We start from the raw sequence: 14982 nt of genomic DNA on the forward strand, positions 1-14982 counted from the left end.
GAGGTCCAGAATGCTGGAGGGGGGCCAATAATGGTTTGGGAAGCAGAACACTGGAAGTCCCTGGAGCTCAAGTTTAGAGATCAGACTAGGTAGTAGTCTGGGATGATATTTAGAATTTTATCATTATTTTTGGCTGCCAAGTAGATGAAGCTCCTTCCATGTTTAAGGAATTCCCCCAATCCTTGTATTTTAAGGAATTCCCCACCTGGTGTTAAAAATGCTGGACATGTGCTTTTGCAGCCTCTTTTAGAGCTAGGGTGCGGGCACATGGTTTAGATGCCAACAATCACATGAACCTGCCTCAGACATCAAATCAGAAACAGAAACTAGTGATCATGGTGAAGGGTGGTGGAAGTGGTGGCAGCTATGTTTAGGGCTCAAGGGCACATCTCTGGCAGGAGTCCTTGGGGTCTGTGGTGTGGATAATGGAATTGAAAGCATGAGGTCTGTGCTTAGTTGTGTTGGAAATGGTATATTCAGTGTATTAGTTCTGCCCCATAATTTTGGTTGGTGATCCTAGTAGTTACCTACAGCTGCATAACAAATCACCCCCAAACTTAGCATCTTAAAACAACAAACCTTTATTACCCAATAGTTGCTGTAGGTTGGGAATCTGGGTGTGCTTAGCTGGGTCCTTGGCTTAAGTCCTCTCATGGGGCCACAGCTGAGGTATCGGCTGCCGTCATCTCAAGGCTTGCCAGGGGAGAATCCACTGCCAACATCCCTTTAGTGGCTGCCGGCAGGTGCCTGTTCCTTACCGGCTACTGGCCAGAGACCTCCCTCAGTTCCGTGCAGTGTGGGCCTCTCCATAGCATAGCTCAGAACATCAAAGCCGAGAAGGATAACAAGAGAGAATGAGTTCTCTAGGAGGAGAGGAGAGGTGAGCAAGAAAGAAGCCACACTCTTTCTGTAATCTAACCTCAGAAGTGACATCCCATCACTTTTGCTGTACTCCATTTATTAGAGGTGGATGACTAGGTCCAGCCCACACTCACAGGAAGGGATTGCAGAAGGGCCTGAATACCAGGAGGTAGGAAACGCTGGGAGAGTTTTAGAGGCTGCCTCACACAGTGGCCTTGGCCACTTAGCTGCAGGGCCTGATTTTGCCCCACCTGCTTCTCTAGGAGATTCTAGGAACCATTCAACTTCCTATCAATGTTCTTTCTGCTTACAATTAAGATGCCCTAGTAAGATCCAAATGCTGAATTGCCTAGAAACCCTTACCAGGTCCCTGGACTTGCCCTCTGCCTCTGCCTTTTTTTTTCTTTTTTTTACTTCTACATTTTCTGAATATAAATTGGGAAATGTAGAAAAGGAAAAAATGGCATCACCCATAACACTATTACCCAGAGATACTCGTAATAATATACCATATTTCTTGCCAGAGTTTTTCTGAGTTTATCCATCAGTGAGATCATGGGTGTGTGTGTGTTTGTGTGTGTGTGTGTATTTTATATATATATATATATATATATATATATAAAACTTAGGTTTTCTACCATGTTACTGTAAGAGTAAATTATACATTTATACATTTGTGGTCAAAAAGCCCCTGATTTCTAAAGGATGGTAAGTAGTCATGAGGCCATGTTTCAGCCAGGCAGGAGTCTCATCGCATCTTCGGTGACAGAGAGCTTGTCATGCAGAGGACACAGCAAGTCCGAGGTGAGGGTGCATTTCACCTGGTCAGGAGAATACACCACTCTTAAGGGCATGAAATGGGTGATGCATACTATGATGAGTCCCATAGTCTCAAAAGGGGAAGCCTGGGCTAATTTTTATTTGTAAATATAGTGTCCCCAGTTAATTATATTTAATTGAAAGTAATAAAACTGTCTGTTTTTGGAAGTCTATCCCCCCCTTGTTTTGTCCCACATTCAAGCTATGTATCTTCTAGTCAGTCTGAGTCCTGATTAACCAAGGGATACCACATTTTATTTTCATTTCTTACTTTTTAAAAATTATTTTTAATATTGTTAAAAAGCATATAACAAAATTTACCACCCAACTTAACTATTTTAAGTGCATAGTTCAGTTGTGTTAAGGACATTCACACTGCTGTGTATTCTTTTCATTTTGCAAAACTGAAACTCCATACCATCGAATAACTCCCTGCTCTCCCCTCCCCTCAGCCCTGGTAACCACTATCTGTTCTACCTCCTAGTCTATGAATTGACTACTCTGGGTGCCTGATGTAAGTGGAATCATACAGTATTTGTCCTTTTGTGACTAGGTTATTTCAATTAGCTTAAGTTCCTCCATATTTAACCACATTACAACATGTCAGAATTTTCCCTTCCGTTTAAGGCCAAATAACATCCCATTGTATGCAAATGCCACATTTTGCTTTGTCAATTACCAATTCATCTGTCCACAGACACTTGGGTTGCTTCCACATTTTGGCTATCATGAATTTATTTTTATTTTAAAATCAGGTGTTTTGTTGTGTTTCAGGGCAAGAAGTTGCCATATCATCTTGGGGATGATGCAGAGGAAGGGGAAGTCTCCGATGAAGATAGTGCAGATGAAATTGAAGATGAGTGCAAGTTCAAGCTCCACTATGTAAGTTACAGGCATGGCCGTCGTTTGTACCCTCCCTGTGCTGCAGTAAAAGATGGGGCTGTGTGGCATCCTCCCAATAAACTGGCTATGATGTGAAAAGGATACTTAACTGAAAATTACTTTGTGTGCTGGCACACACACACTCAAATGTTTGAGTGAATGAGTTGAGGATTCTTGTGTCTTAGAGTTAGAAGAATATTAGTGGTTAACCCATCTGACCCTCTCTCTGGGGACACATCCGCTCCTATTATAACTTGGTCAGAACTCAAATAGTGGTTGGAAATGTCACTGACTTTGATGAAATAAACTGGTCTAGCATCATTTCCCCTGCTTGCTGCTAGCAGCCCCTCTGTGCTGTCTGCCAAGGCTGGCTCACACAACCGGGTCTGCTTCATTAGGATGCCTGTCCCTCTGTAAGGAAATGTACCCTGGAGCAGAGGATTGCCAAGCTCTTCCAGACACACATGCAACTCTTGACTAAATCTTTAATTTGACACATCTTATATAAAAAGGTGTACAATAGTCATCTGTATGGTGCTTCAGACCCCTATCCTAAATTAAACAGCTGCCTTTGTAGAAAAGCACCATTTAGTCACTTAATCCAGAAGAAATACAAACCTGGTGGCCACGTAAAGTTTAAAGAGGAACCTCCTTCATGGGGGACTAGGATTTCTCACCCTCCTTCACTGCTGCCACCTTCTACAACTCATTGTCAGGGGCACAGGACAATCTGAGTGTAGAGCTGTGGACAAACTGAAGGTTCCTCACCTGGATTCTCACCTGGCCGTGGCTGGCTTGCTCACTACACATGTGTGGACAATACATCATTACTGACTCTATATAAAGAGCCCTGCCCAGTGCTCTGCGCTACACGGTGGGGTAGTTGAAAGGCTGCAGGAGAGCAGAGCAGAGGCTGAAGTGGTGGCAGCGCCAAGGACAGAGACTGGGATGGCTGTGCGGGCAGAGGCCCAGAGGCAGAGACTGGCTTGCTGCATGCAGACTCGCTCTGAGTGAATGGGATTCTAGTGACTAACGTGCCACTGTGGAAATAAAGTTGGGTATAACCCTTTCACCCCAAGAATGTTCTACTGTCATTTCTTTGGTCAAAACTGAATCCATAGTGAACTTGCCTGGGGCTGAAACCCATTGGCAAGACAAGCACCCACTTATGTTAGTTTGTTAAAGGGTTACAATTTCACTGCTAGAGCAAAGCAGGATTCCCCTAGATGTCAGGACTATTATTCTGCCCTCTAAACATCAGGAGAAGTTTGTGTAAAATCCTATTTACATTATTGCCCTGAATTCAGTTATTATATAGTTAAAAACGGTTGTCTTGTAGATGATAGTAATCATGACGGCTTCCTTAGGCCCCAAAGGGAGCCACATTACTAGAGAACCAGCAACAGAGTCCGGACAGCCGAAGTCTCAGATGTGTCTGTTTTGGCTTTCATATACTTTAAAAGGGATGAAGTGGAAAAGATTCAGCTTAAAGTGAAATAGAAAAATTACCATCTGTATTAATTAATTAGTAGTTTATTTTAACTCAGTTAAAACCACCAACTAATAGGGCATATGGTCACAGAAAATTCATCCTAACAGATTTCCATAAGTGAAAATATAGTTAATATTTTAAATAGCTTCTTTCTTACACTTCCAGATATTTGTTGTTTTTGTAATTACTTACATATGATCATGGAAATTTAGCTCTGTTTTTCTGGCTTGATTTTATAAACCAGATTTTAATCTCTGATTTTCATTATGTATACTTATATACATATGTGCATACACACACACACACACATATATATTTGATTGCATCTTATTTGCAAAATAAGTTGGTAGCTTCATCATAGTCTATCATTTGAAAGCAGGGAACAGAGAGGCTTGACTAAATTTTGTGCTTAGAGAATGCTGTTTTTTTTGCTGAAAATGAGTAGTGGAAACTTAGGCATTGTCCCAGTGTAGTCATTTATTGCTGTGAGTAAGAACCAAGTTCTAGATCCAACTAGTTACATAATTTTTCTTCTAATTTCAATGAGCCTCCTGACTATGATTACTAAAGAGAGTTAGCCATAGTTTTATGGAAACAAATCAGTAATTTCACCTGTAAAAATATCCAATTGGGTTCCTCTCATTTTCAAAATCTTAGTTGGCTTCTAGGAACCCATACAGGTGGGTGGCTTAGAACATAATTACATAAAGATAGGGTATTTCATTTAGATTCTTTGATTTGGGCCTAGGTAAAAGCAGAAAGCCCCTCCCCTTAATTGTAAAGTTTTACAGGTGTCTCTTTGTTACACTTCAGGAGAGAAAATACATAAACCAACATTCTAGTGGAAAGTATCCTTACTTCACTTTTTCAAATCTTTTTTCTCTACTTTGGACCTCTTTTGAGAAAAGGCAATTCTGTACTTAGAAAACCAAAGTGTTATCCTATAATCAGTCAATTTATAGTCCTGTTGTCAGCAGAGGGCTCAAATGCCTTATCTGAGTGTCGAATGTAAATTGCCTCATTTAAAATGAATGCCTGATCATATGTCTGTAGAAAGATGTACTGTGCATAGTTTATGTGCAACCAATAATTGCCTTAGAGGAAGTCTTAACCTCAGTTTTAAGTTAACAGAATGTGGTTAGATTTATAAATTATATTTGAATTATTGTAGTAAAGATTTTAGCGTAGCATTCATGGATACTGTAATAACTCGTGAGGCTTATACAAGATTTGTTTGCACGTTCAGCAAATAGTTATTGAGCATCTTCTGTTACTCAAAAGGGCAGATGAGGCCCTCATGTTGAGGGTGTTGGGGCATATATCAGTAAAGAAAACAGACAAAAATCTTTGCCTTCATGAACTTTTACATTAACGGAAGAATGGAAGGATAGACAAGAATAAAACAACTAAGTAACATATATAGCGTACTAGGCAGTGTTAAGTGCAAAAAGAAAAAAGGGAGGGAAGAAATGGAAAAAAGTGTCATGTGTATATATGTGTGCATATGTCAGCATGTGTGGAGGGTCTATTGAAGTCTTAGATGGGATGCCTGGAAAGGTCTCGCAGTGAAGGTGACATTTGAGCCAAGACCTAGAAGTGAAGAGTTAGCCATGCTGCTCTCAGGAGGAATGTCCCAGTCAGAGGGAGCAGCAACTGTAAAGGTCAGAAGCAGGCTTTGTGGCTCGCCCAGCATCGCTCTGGGGCTGGAAGCAAGACCCTCACACAGTCTTCTTGCTCCTCTGCCTCCTGTCCCTTGTAATTAAGGGATTCAAATCATACCAAAAGTTTTTTGCTTACATCATAAAGGCTTTCTGTTGTTGAATTAATTGAATCCTTTAAGCTTCTGCCTCATTATTTTGTCATTTGAGCCATAGAGAAAAACTGGCCCATGATGTATAAACCACAAGGGAAAACCGGTGTGTTTAGTGACCCAAGAAACATGCACCTCAAAGACAAGGGACAGAGTCCTTTCAACCACAGTGCAGTCATCTCACAGATTTGGTCAGTGAGGTCAGCTCACCATTGTTCATCTTTACAGGGTCCTTTCATACAGTGTGCCTTATGGATTCTCCACCCCTGTATTTCAGCTTCACTGATATTTTCCCTTTCCTGCTGAGTTATTCAGTATTTTTTTCTTGTACTCCCTGAATCTATATTCAGCCAGCCTCTTAGGCACAAATATCAGCTATCTCCTACATGGCTCATCCCATAAACATGAAGCCTTCCAACAAGTTTAAATGAGCCCTAGGACAGCGTGTATATCTCACACTACACATACTCATTGTTTTCCTCTCTTCTCACTACTTCAGCTACAAATCCATCTTCTTCCCTTAGTTATTCATTTGATGATTTTTGAGCCATTTTGAGATTCATGGATTTAAGACTTGTCAGCAGTCATAGAAGGGATGAGTGACCTCCTGAGGTTGTGACTGTTACTGAAAGCATACACTCAGACACTCTGCCCACACACTGAACATGCTGTTGCATTCTGGCAGCAAGGAGGGGGAATGGAAAAGGTGACCTGGAAGATCTCTGGAAGATTCTGATTGTTTCTCATACACTGTGCAACTTCTGCCATCCTGCTTAAAGAGTTAAGGTGGTGCATATTTAAGGTCTAACAATGTGTATGTTATATATATGTATATTTTCCCTTGTATTTTAGAGGTGTTGTCTTCTTGGGATTACTATTGCTGAGAAGTCTCCGATCAGTCTATTTTGCTTTCCTTGGTGGTCATCTCTTTCTATCCTCATTGTTCTGTACTTTCACGATTAAATGGCTAGGGATGGACTTATTTTTTTAACACTCAGTATTCATTTCCTACTAGAGAACTCATGTTTTCTTTCATTCTAGAAAATTCTAAGCCATTTTTTTCTTTGATTGTTGTGTATTTTTTCTTTGAGCAAATGTTCTGTTCCATTTCCTCAGCCCTCTTTTTTGAGAAGTCCTGTTGCATTTATGTTGGAATCTGTCCCTTACATCTCTTAATTATTTTTTAATTTTGTTCTTCAATATTTTCTCTATCTCTGTGCTGGCTTCTGGGTACTGTTTATGGTATTAATTTTGAATTCATGAATTTTCTTTTTGTGCCTGGTCTAGAGTTTAACCCAGCGAGCTATTGTTCTTTTAATTCTAATTCTATACTGTTTATTTACAAAATTTATTATTGATTCCTTTTTATGGGTACTTGTTCTTATTTCATTATCTGGCTTCTTAATCTCTTGCTTTCTTCTGATATATTTTTTTCATATATTTGAGCATCTAACTATACTAATTTTAAAGTGAAATTGTGTATTCCCATTCTGTGTGTTGATGTCTTTGCCACTCAGTCTTGGCATTAGTTTTCCAGTTTAAGAATTTTGAGTTAAAGGTTCAATTTTGAATGGAATATTTTTTCCTTCCATTCTCTTTCTGTACTCACCCTTCTTATCTAGTGATTATGGGACTGCTTCCATCTGAACTCCGAGCACTCCCCACACACACCCAGGCCCCACATTCCTAACCAGACCTTATTAATTTCTTATCATCCTGCAAGGACCCTTGCAGGGACCCTACCCCAGTTTTCTTGGTTTCATGTTGTAAGACCAATTCTAATCTCTCACAGCATATGGGGAACTTTTAGTCTTTTCTTACAAAATAAGATATAAATTCTTGGCCACCTCTACCTTCTTTGAATATAGAACTCAATTACATTTATGATTGTGATGATTTTGTTTATTTTTGACCAAGGTTATAATTTTTCTCTTTGTAAATTCTTCTATCATTGGGGGGGCTCAAAACATGAATGTATATGGCCATATATAAACCCTCATATATGTAGAGATGTACATGCCCAGACTCACATACATTTTGGATTATATTTTTCTTTTGCTTTTTTAAATTGCATTGTATGAAGAATGATTCCTTTAATAAGATTTAAAAATGTTTCACATCTCTAAAGACACATCACTTTTTGCTACTTTGCTGACATTGCAATGTTATTTTTATTTATTTATTTATTTTATTTTGGTATCATTAATCTACACTTACATGAAGAACATTATGTTCAGTAGGCTCCCCTCTTCAAATACTCCCCACAAACCCCATTTACAGTCACTGTCCATCAGCGTAGTAAGATGCTGTAGAATCACTACTTGTCTTCTATATGTTGCACAGCCCTCCCTGTGTCACCCCACACATTATACATGCTAATCGTTATGCCCCCTTTCTTTTTCCCCACTCTTATCCCTCCCTTCCCACCCATCCTCCCCAGTCCCTTTCCCTTTGGTAACTGTTAGTCCAATCTTGGGTTCTGTGATTCTGCTGCTGTTTTGTTCCTTCAGTTTTTCTTTGTTCTTATACTCCACATATGAGTGAAATCATTTGGTACTTGTCTTTCTCCACCTGGCTTATTTCACTGAGCATAATACCCTCTAGCTCCATCTATGTTGTTGCAAATGGTAGGATTTGTTTTCTTCTTATGGCTGAATAATATTCCATTGTGTATATGTATCACATCTTCTTTATCCATTCATCTACTGATGGACATTTAGGTTGCTTCCATTTCTTGGCTATTGTAAATAGTGCTGCGATAAACATAGGGGTGCATATGTCTTTTTCAAACTGGGCTGCTGCATTCTAAGGGTAAATTCCTAGAAGTGGAATTCCTGGGTCAAATGGTATTTCTATTTTGAGCATTTTGAGGAACCACCATACTGCTTTCCACAATGGTTGAACTAATTTTCATTCCCACCAACACTGTAGGAGGGTTCCCCTTTCTCCACAACCTCGTCAACATTTGTTGTTTGTCTTTTGGATGGTGGTGATCCTTACTGGTGTGAGGTGATATCTCATTGTGGTTTTAATTTGCATTTCTCTGATGATTAGCGATGTGGAGCATCTTTTCACATGTCTGTTGGCCATCTGAATTTCTTCTTTAGAGAACTGTCTATTCAGTCTCTGCCCATTTTTTAATTGGATTATTTGCTTTTCGTTTGTGGAGGTGCATAAGCCCTTTATATATTTTGGATGTCAACCCTTTATTGGATCTGTCATTTATGAATATATTCTCCCATACTATAGGATGCCTTTTTGTTCTATTGATGGTGTCCTTTGCTGTACAGAAGCTTTTCAGCTTGATATAGTCCCACTTGTTCATGTTTGCTTTTGTTTCCCTTGCCTGGGGAGATATGTTCATGAAGAAGTTACTCATATTTATGGCTAAGAGATTTTTGCCTGTGTTTTTTTCTAAGAGTTTGATGGTTTCATGACTTACATTCAGGTCTTTGATCCATTTCGAATTTACTTTTGTGTATGGGATTAGACAGTGATCCAGTTTCATTCTCTTACATGTAGCTGTCCAGTTTTGCCAGCACCATCTGTTGAAGAGACTGTCATTTCCCCATTGTATGTCCATGGCTCCTTTATCATATATTAACTGACCATATATGTTTGGGTCAATGTTTGGAGTCTCAATTCTGTTCCACTGGTCTGTGGTCTGTTCTTGTGCCAGTACCAAATTGTCTTGATTACTGTGGCTTTGTAGCAGAGCTTGAAGTTAGAGAGCGAGATCCCCCTCACTTTGTTCTTCCTTCTCAGGTTTGCTTTGGCTATTCGGGGTCTTTTGTTGTTCCATATGAATTTTTAAACTATTTGTTCCAGTTCGTTGAAGAATGCTGTTGGTAATTTGATAGGGATTGCATGAAATCTGTATATTGCTTTGGGCAGGATGGCCATTTTGACAATATTAATTCTTCCTAGCCAGGAGCATGGGATGAGTTTCCATTTGTTAGTGTCCTCTTTGATTTCTCTTAAGAGTGTTTTATAGTTTTCAGGGTATAGGTCTTTTAGTTCTTTGATAAGGTTTACTCCTAAGTATTTTATTCTTTTTTGATGCTATTGTGAATGGAATTGTTTTCCTGATTTCTCTTTCTATTAGTTCATTGTTAGTGCATAGGAAAGCCACAGATTTCTGTGTGTTAATTTGTATCCTGCAACTTTGCTGAATTCCGATATTAGTTCTAGTAGTTTTGGAGTGGAGTCTTTAGGGTTTTTTATGTACAGTATCATGTCATCTGCAAATAGTGACAGTTTGATTTATTCTTTACCAATCTGGATTCCTGTATTTCCTTGTTTTGTCTAATTGCTGTGGCTAGGACCTCCAGTACTGTGTTGAATAACTGTGGGGAGAGTGGGCATCCCTGTCTTTGTTCCCAATCTAGGAGGAAAAGCTTTCAGCTTCTCACTGTTCAGTGTTATGTTGGCTATGGGTTTATCATATATGGCATTTATTATGTTGAGGTACTTGCCCTCTATACCCATTTTATTGAGAGTTTTATCATGAATGAATATTGAATTTTGTTGAATGCTTTTTCTGCATCTATGGAGATGATCATGCGGTTTTTGTCCTTTTTGTTTATGTGGTGGATGATGTTGAAGGATTTCTAAATGTTGTACCATCCTTGCATCCCTGGGATGAATCCCACTTGGTCATGATGTGTGATCCTTTTGATGTATTTTTTAATTCAGTTTGCTAATATTTTGTTGAGTATTTTTGCATCTATGTTCATCAGGGATATTGGTCTGTAGTTTTCATTTTTGGTGGGGTCTTTGCCTGGTTTTCTTATTAGGGTGATGTTGGCTTCATAGAATGAGTTTGGGAGTATTCCCTCCTCTTCTATTTTTTGGAAAACTTTAAGGAGAATGGGTATTATATCTTCTCTGTATGTCTGATAAAATTCCAAGGTAAATCCCTCTGGCCCAGGGGTTTTGTTCTTGGGTAGTTTTTTGATTACTGCTTCAATTTCATTGCTGGTAATTGGTTTGTTTAGATTTTCTGTTTCTTCCTTGGTCAGTCTTGGAAGGTTGTGTTTTTCTAGGAAGTTGTCCATTTCTTCTAGGTTTTCTTGCTTGTTAGCATATAGGTTTTCATAGTATTCTCTAATAATTCTTTGTATTTTTGTGGGGTCCATCATGATTTTTCCTTTCTCGTTTCTGATTCTGTTGATGTGTGTTCACTCTCTTTTTCTCTTAATAAGTCTGGCTAGAGGCTTATCTATTTTGTTTATTTTCTCAAAGAACCAGCTCTTGGTTTCATTGATTTTTTCTATGGTTTTATTTTTCTCAATTTTATTTATTTCTTCTCTGATCTTTATTATGTCCCTCCTTCTGCTGACTTTAGGCCTCATTTGTTCTTCTTTTTCCAATTTCAATAATTGTGATATTAGAGTATTCATTTGGGATTGTTATTCCTTCTTTAAATATGCCTGGATTGCTATATACTTTCCTATTAAGACTGCTTTCGCTACATCCCACAGAAGTTGTGTTGTTGTCATTTGTTTCCATATATTGCATGATCTCTATTTTGATTTGGTCATTGATTATTTAGGAGCATGTTGTTAAGCCTCCATGTGTTTATGAGCCTTTTTGCTTTCTTTGTACAGTTTATTTCTAGTTTTATACCTTTGTGGTCTGAAAAGTTGGTTGGTAGGATTTCAGTCTTTCTGAATTTACTGAGGCTCTTTTTGTGGCTGAGTATGTGGTCCATTCTGGAGAATGTTCCATGTGCACTTGAGAAGAATGTGTATCCTGTTGCTTTTGGATGTAGAGTTCTATAGATGTCTATTAGGTCCATCTGTTCCAGTGTGTTGTTCAGTGCCTCTGTGTCCTTACTTATTTTCTGTCTGGTGGATCTATCCTTTGGAGTGAGTGGTGTGTTGAAGTCTCATAAAATGAATGCATTGCATTCTATTTCCTCCTTTAATTCTGTTAGTATTTGCTTCACATATGCTGGTGCTCCTGTATTGGGTACATATATATTTATAATGGTTATATCCTCTTGTTGGACTGACCCCTTTATCATTATGTAATGTCCTTCTTTATCTCTTGTCACTTTCTTTGTTTTGAAGTCTATTTTGTCTGATACTAGTACTGCAACACCTGCTTTTTTCTCCCTGTTGTTTGCATGAAATATCTTTTTCCATCCCTTGACTTTTAGTCTGTGCATATCTTTGGGTTTGAGGTGCGTCTCTTGTAAGCAGCATATAGATGGATCTTGCTTTTTTACTTGTTCTATTACTCTGTGTCTTTTGATTGGTGCATTCAGTCCATTTACATTTAGGGTGATTATTGAAAAATATGTACTTATTGCCATTGCAGGCTTTAGGTTCGTGGTTACCAAAGGTTCAAGGTTAGCTTCTTTACTATCTTACTGTCTAACTTAACTCGCTTACTGAGCTATTATAAACACTGTCTGATGGTTCTTTATTTCTCTCCCTTCTTATTCCTCCTCCTCTATTCTTCATATGTTGGGTGTTTTGTTCTGTGCTCTTTTGTGTTTCCTTTGACTGCTTTTGTGGGTAGTTGATTTTATTTTTTGCCTTTAGTTAGTATTTGGTTGGTCTGCTTTCTTTGCCATGATTTTGTTTTCTCTGATGACATCTATTTAGCCTTAGGAGTGCTCCCATCTAGAGCAGTCCCTCTAAAATACCCTGTAGATGTGGTTTGTGGGAGGCAAATTTCCTCAACTTTTGCTTGTCTGGGAGTTGTTTAATCCCTCCTTCATATTTAAATAATAATCGTGCTGGATACAGTATTCTTGGTTCAAGGCCCTTCTGTTTCTTTGCATTAAATATATCATGCCATTCTTTTCTGGCCTGTAAGGTTTCTGTTGAGAAGTCTGATGATAGCCTGATTGATTTTCCTTAGTAGATGACCTTTTTTCTCTCTCTGACTACCTTTAATACCCTGTCCTTTTCCTTGATTTTGCCATTTTAATTATTATGTGTCTCAGTGTTATCCTCTTTGGGTCCCTTGTGTTGGCAGTTTTGTGTGCTTCCGTGGTCTGAGTGACTATTTCCTCCCTCAGTTTTGGGAAGTTTTCAGCAATTATTTCTTCAAAGACACTTTCTTTCCCTTTTTCTCTCTCTTCTTCTTCTGGTACCCCTATAATGTGGATATTGTTCTGTTTTGATTGGTCACACAGTTCTCTTAATATTCTTTCATTCCTGGAGATCCTTTTATCTATCTCTGCATCATCTTCTCTGCATTCCTGTTCTCTGATTTCTATTCCATTAACAGCCTCTTGCATCCCGTCCATTCTGCTTTTATGTCCTTCCAGAGATTGTTTTATTTCTGTATTCTCTCTCTGTACTTGCTCCTTTAGCTCTTGCATATTTGTCTGCAGATCCATCAGCATGGTTATGACCTTTATTTTGAATTCTGTTTCAGGGATGTAACCATTGGTTACATCTGTCTCCCCAGGCCCTCTCTCAGGGGTTGTCTGGACTATTTTGGACTGGACTAAATTCTTCTGCCTTTTCATGGTGATAGCAGTGGCTGTAGGCAGGTAGTGGGTGTGTCAGCTGGGAGAAGAAAGTCTTTTCCTGCTTGCTGGTCGCCTTGCCCTTCTCCACTGCCTGTGATGGTTACCCGCACTCCTGGAGCAGACACCAGTTTCATCCCCTAAGCTGCTGTGGGCGGGGTCTCTGTCAGAGCAGCGCAGAGCCCTGCGGGGAGTGACAGATGCGCTGGGTGCACTCTCCTGTGAAAGTTATGCTCCTGCCAGGCAGCTGTATGCTGGCAGTGGCCTTTGGGTTTGGCCTGGGTGGCTGTGTGCCAGGCTGGGGTTTTTGGTGGCTGCTGGGGGTGCAGCTGCTCTTGGGCTGCTCCTCTGCCACTGCCGCCGGCTCCTGTGGGCCACTCCCAGGCCCCTCTGGTGCCACTGCAGGTGTGTGCAGGCTGCTCCCGTGCTCCTCTGGTGCCGCTGCCGGTGCACGCAGGTTGCTCCCAGGCTGCTCTGTCGCCACCACCGTCGTCTCGCGCGGGCCTCTCCTGGGCCCCTCTGGTGGCGCTGCTGCTGGCGTGCGTGGTCCGCACTCGGGCCCCTCTGGCGCTGCTGCAGGTACGTGCAGGCCGCTCCTGGGCCCCTCTGGTGCTGCCGCCGTCAGCATGCGTGGGCCACTCCCAAGCGGCTCAGTTTCCTCCGCCACGGGCTCGCATGAGCCACTCCCAGTCCCCTCTTGTGCTGCCGCTGCGGGCTCATGCAGGCCGCTCTGTCGTTGCTGCTGCCGGCTCACACAGGCCAGTCCTGGGCTGCTCAGGCGCCACTGCTGTGGGCTTGCACGGGCCGCTCTGTCGCCGCCCCCACCATCTCACACAGGCCTGTCCCAGGCTGCTTTGCCGCCGCTGCCGTGGGCTCGCGTGGGCCACTCCCAGGCTCCTCTGGCGCCACTGGCCCCGGTGCGCGCTGCTACTCTCCCACTACTTGGCTGGTGTGTTGGGGTCCGCTCCAGTTGGGGGAATGACTGGAGGCTGCTTATTGCCGTGAGGTGCTTCAGAGCTGCGCTTCTGCCCAGGGGTTTAGGTTGCCTAGAGTTCCCTGGGATTCCCAGCTGCTGGGCTGAGTGTGCTGGGACAACTTCATCCAGCTGTGGGGTCCCTGTCCCTTTAAGACTTGCAAAAAGCACTCGCTTTTCTTTTGTCTCAGGGTGTTGGTTGTGTGGACCTGCTCGTAGGTTTTGCTTTTCTGTTTCTCTAATATCCAGCACCCTGTGCACCATGTCTGCACTCCCGGTGAAGATTTCTAGAGCTGGTTATTTAGCAGTCCTGGGCTTTCACTCCCTCCCTGTTCTGGCTCCTTTCTACCTGCCGGGGTCTGGGGTAGGGGGGTGTTCAGGTCCCACTCAGACGTGGCTTGTATCTTACCCCCTTTGTGTGATGCTGAGCTCTCGCAGATGTAGATGTATCCTGGCTATTGTACTGTATCCACTGGTGTCTCTTTTAGAAATAGTTGTATTTGTTGTATTTTCAAAAATATATATGTTTTTGGGATATTTCCACTGAACTACTCATGCTGCCATCTTGGCTCCCTTCTCTGTAATGTTATTTTTTTATACATTAGCTAAAACCAGCATTTAAATACTTAACATTTAGAGTTCTTACTAATAAGCAC

The 14982-nt window shown here is 41.0% G+C and overlaps 1 protein-coding gene across 3 annotated transcripts in view; it reads left to right on the plus strand.

The window, feature by feature from the left end:
- Positions 1-14982, plus strand: part of PLCH1 (phospholipase C eta 1) — a 199403-nt gene that overhangs the window by 151722 nt on the left and 32699 nt on the right. For all 3 annotated transcript variants that reach the window (XM_073232187.1, XM_073232185.1, XM_073232186.1), the window contains exon 10: positions 2455-2562. In XM_073232187.1, coding sequence (XP_073088288.1) covers positions 2455-2562 — 108 coding nt within the window. The remainder of the gene's footprint in view (positions 1-2454; positions 2563-14982) is intronic.

Source organism: Manis javanica, chromosome 3 (genome assembly GCF_040802235.1).
Source record: "Manis javanica isolate MJ-LG chromosome 3, MJ_LKY, whole genome shotgun sequence".
Classification (NCBI taxonomy): domain Eukaryota; kingdom Metazoa; phylum Chordata; class Mammalia; order Pholidota; family Manidae; genus Manis; species Manis javanica.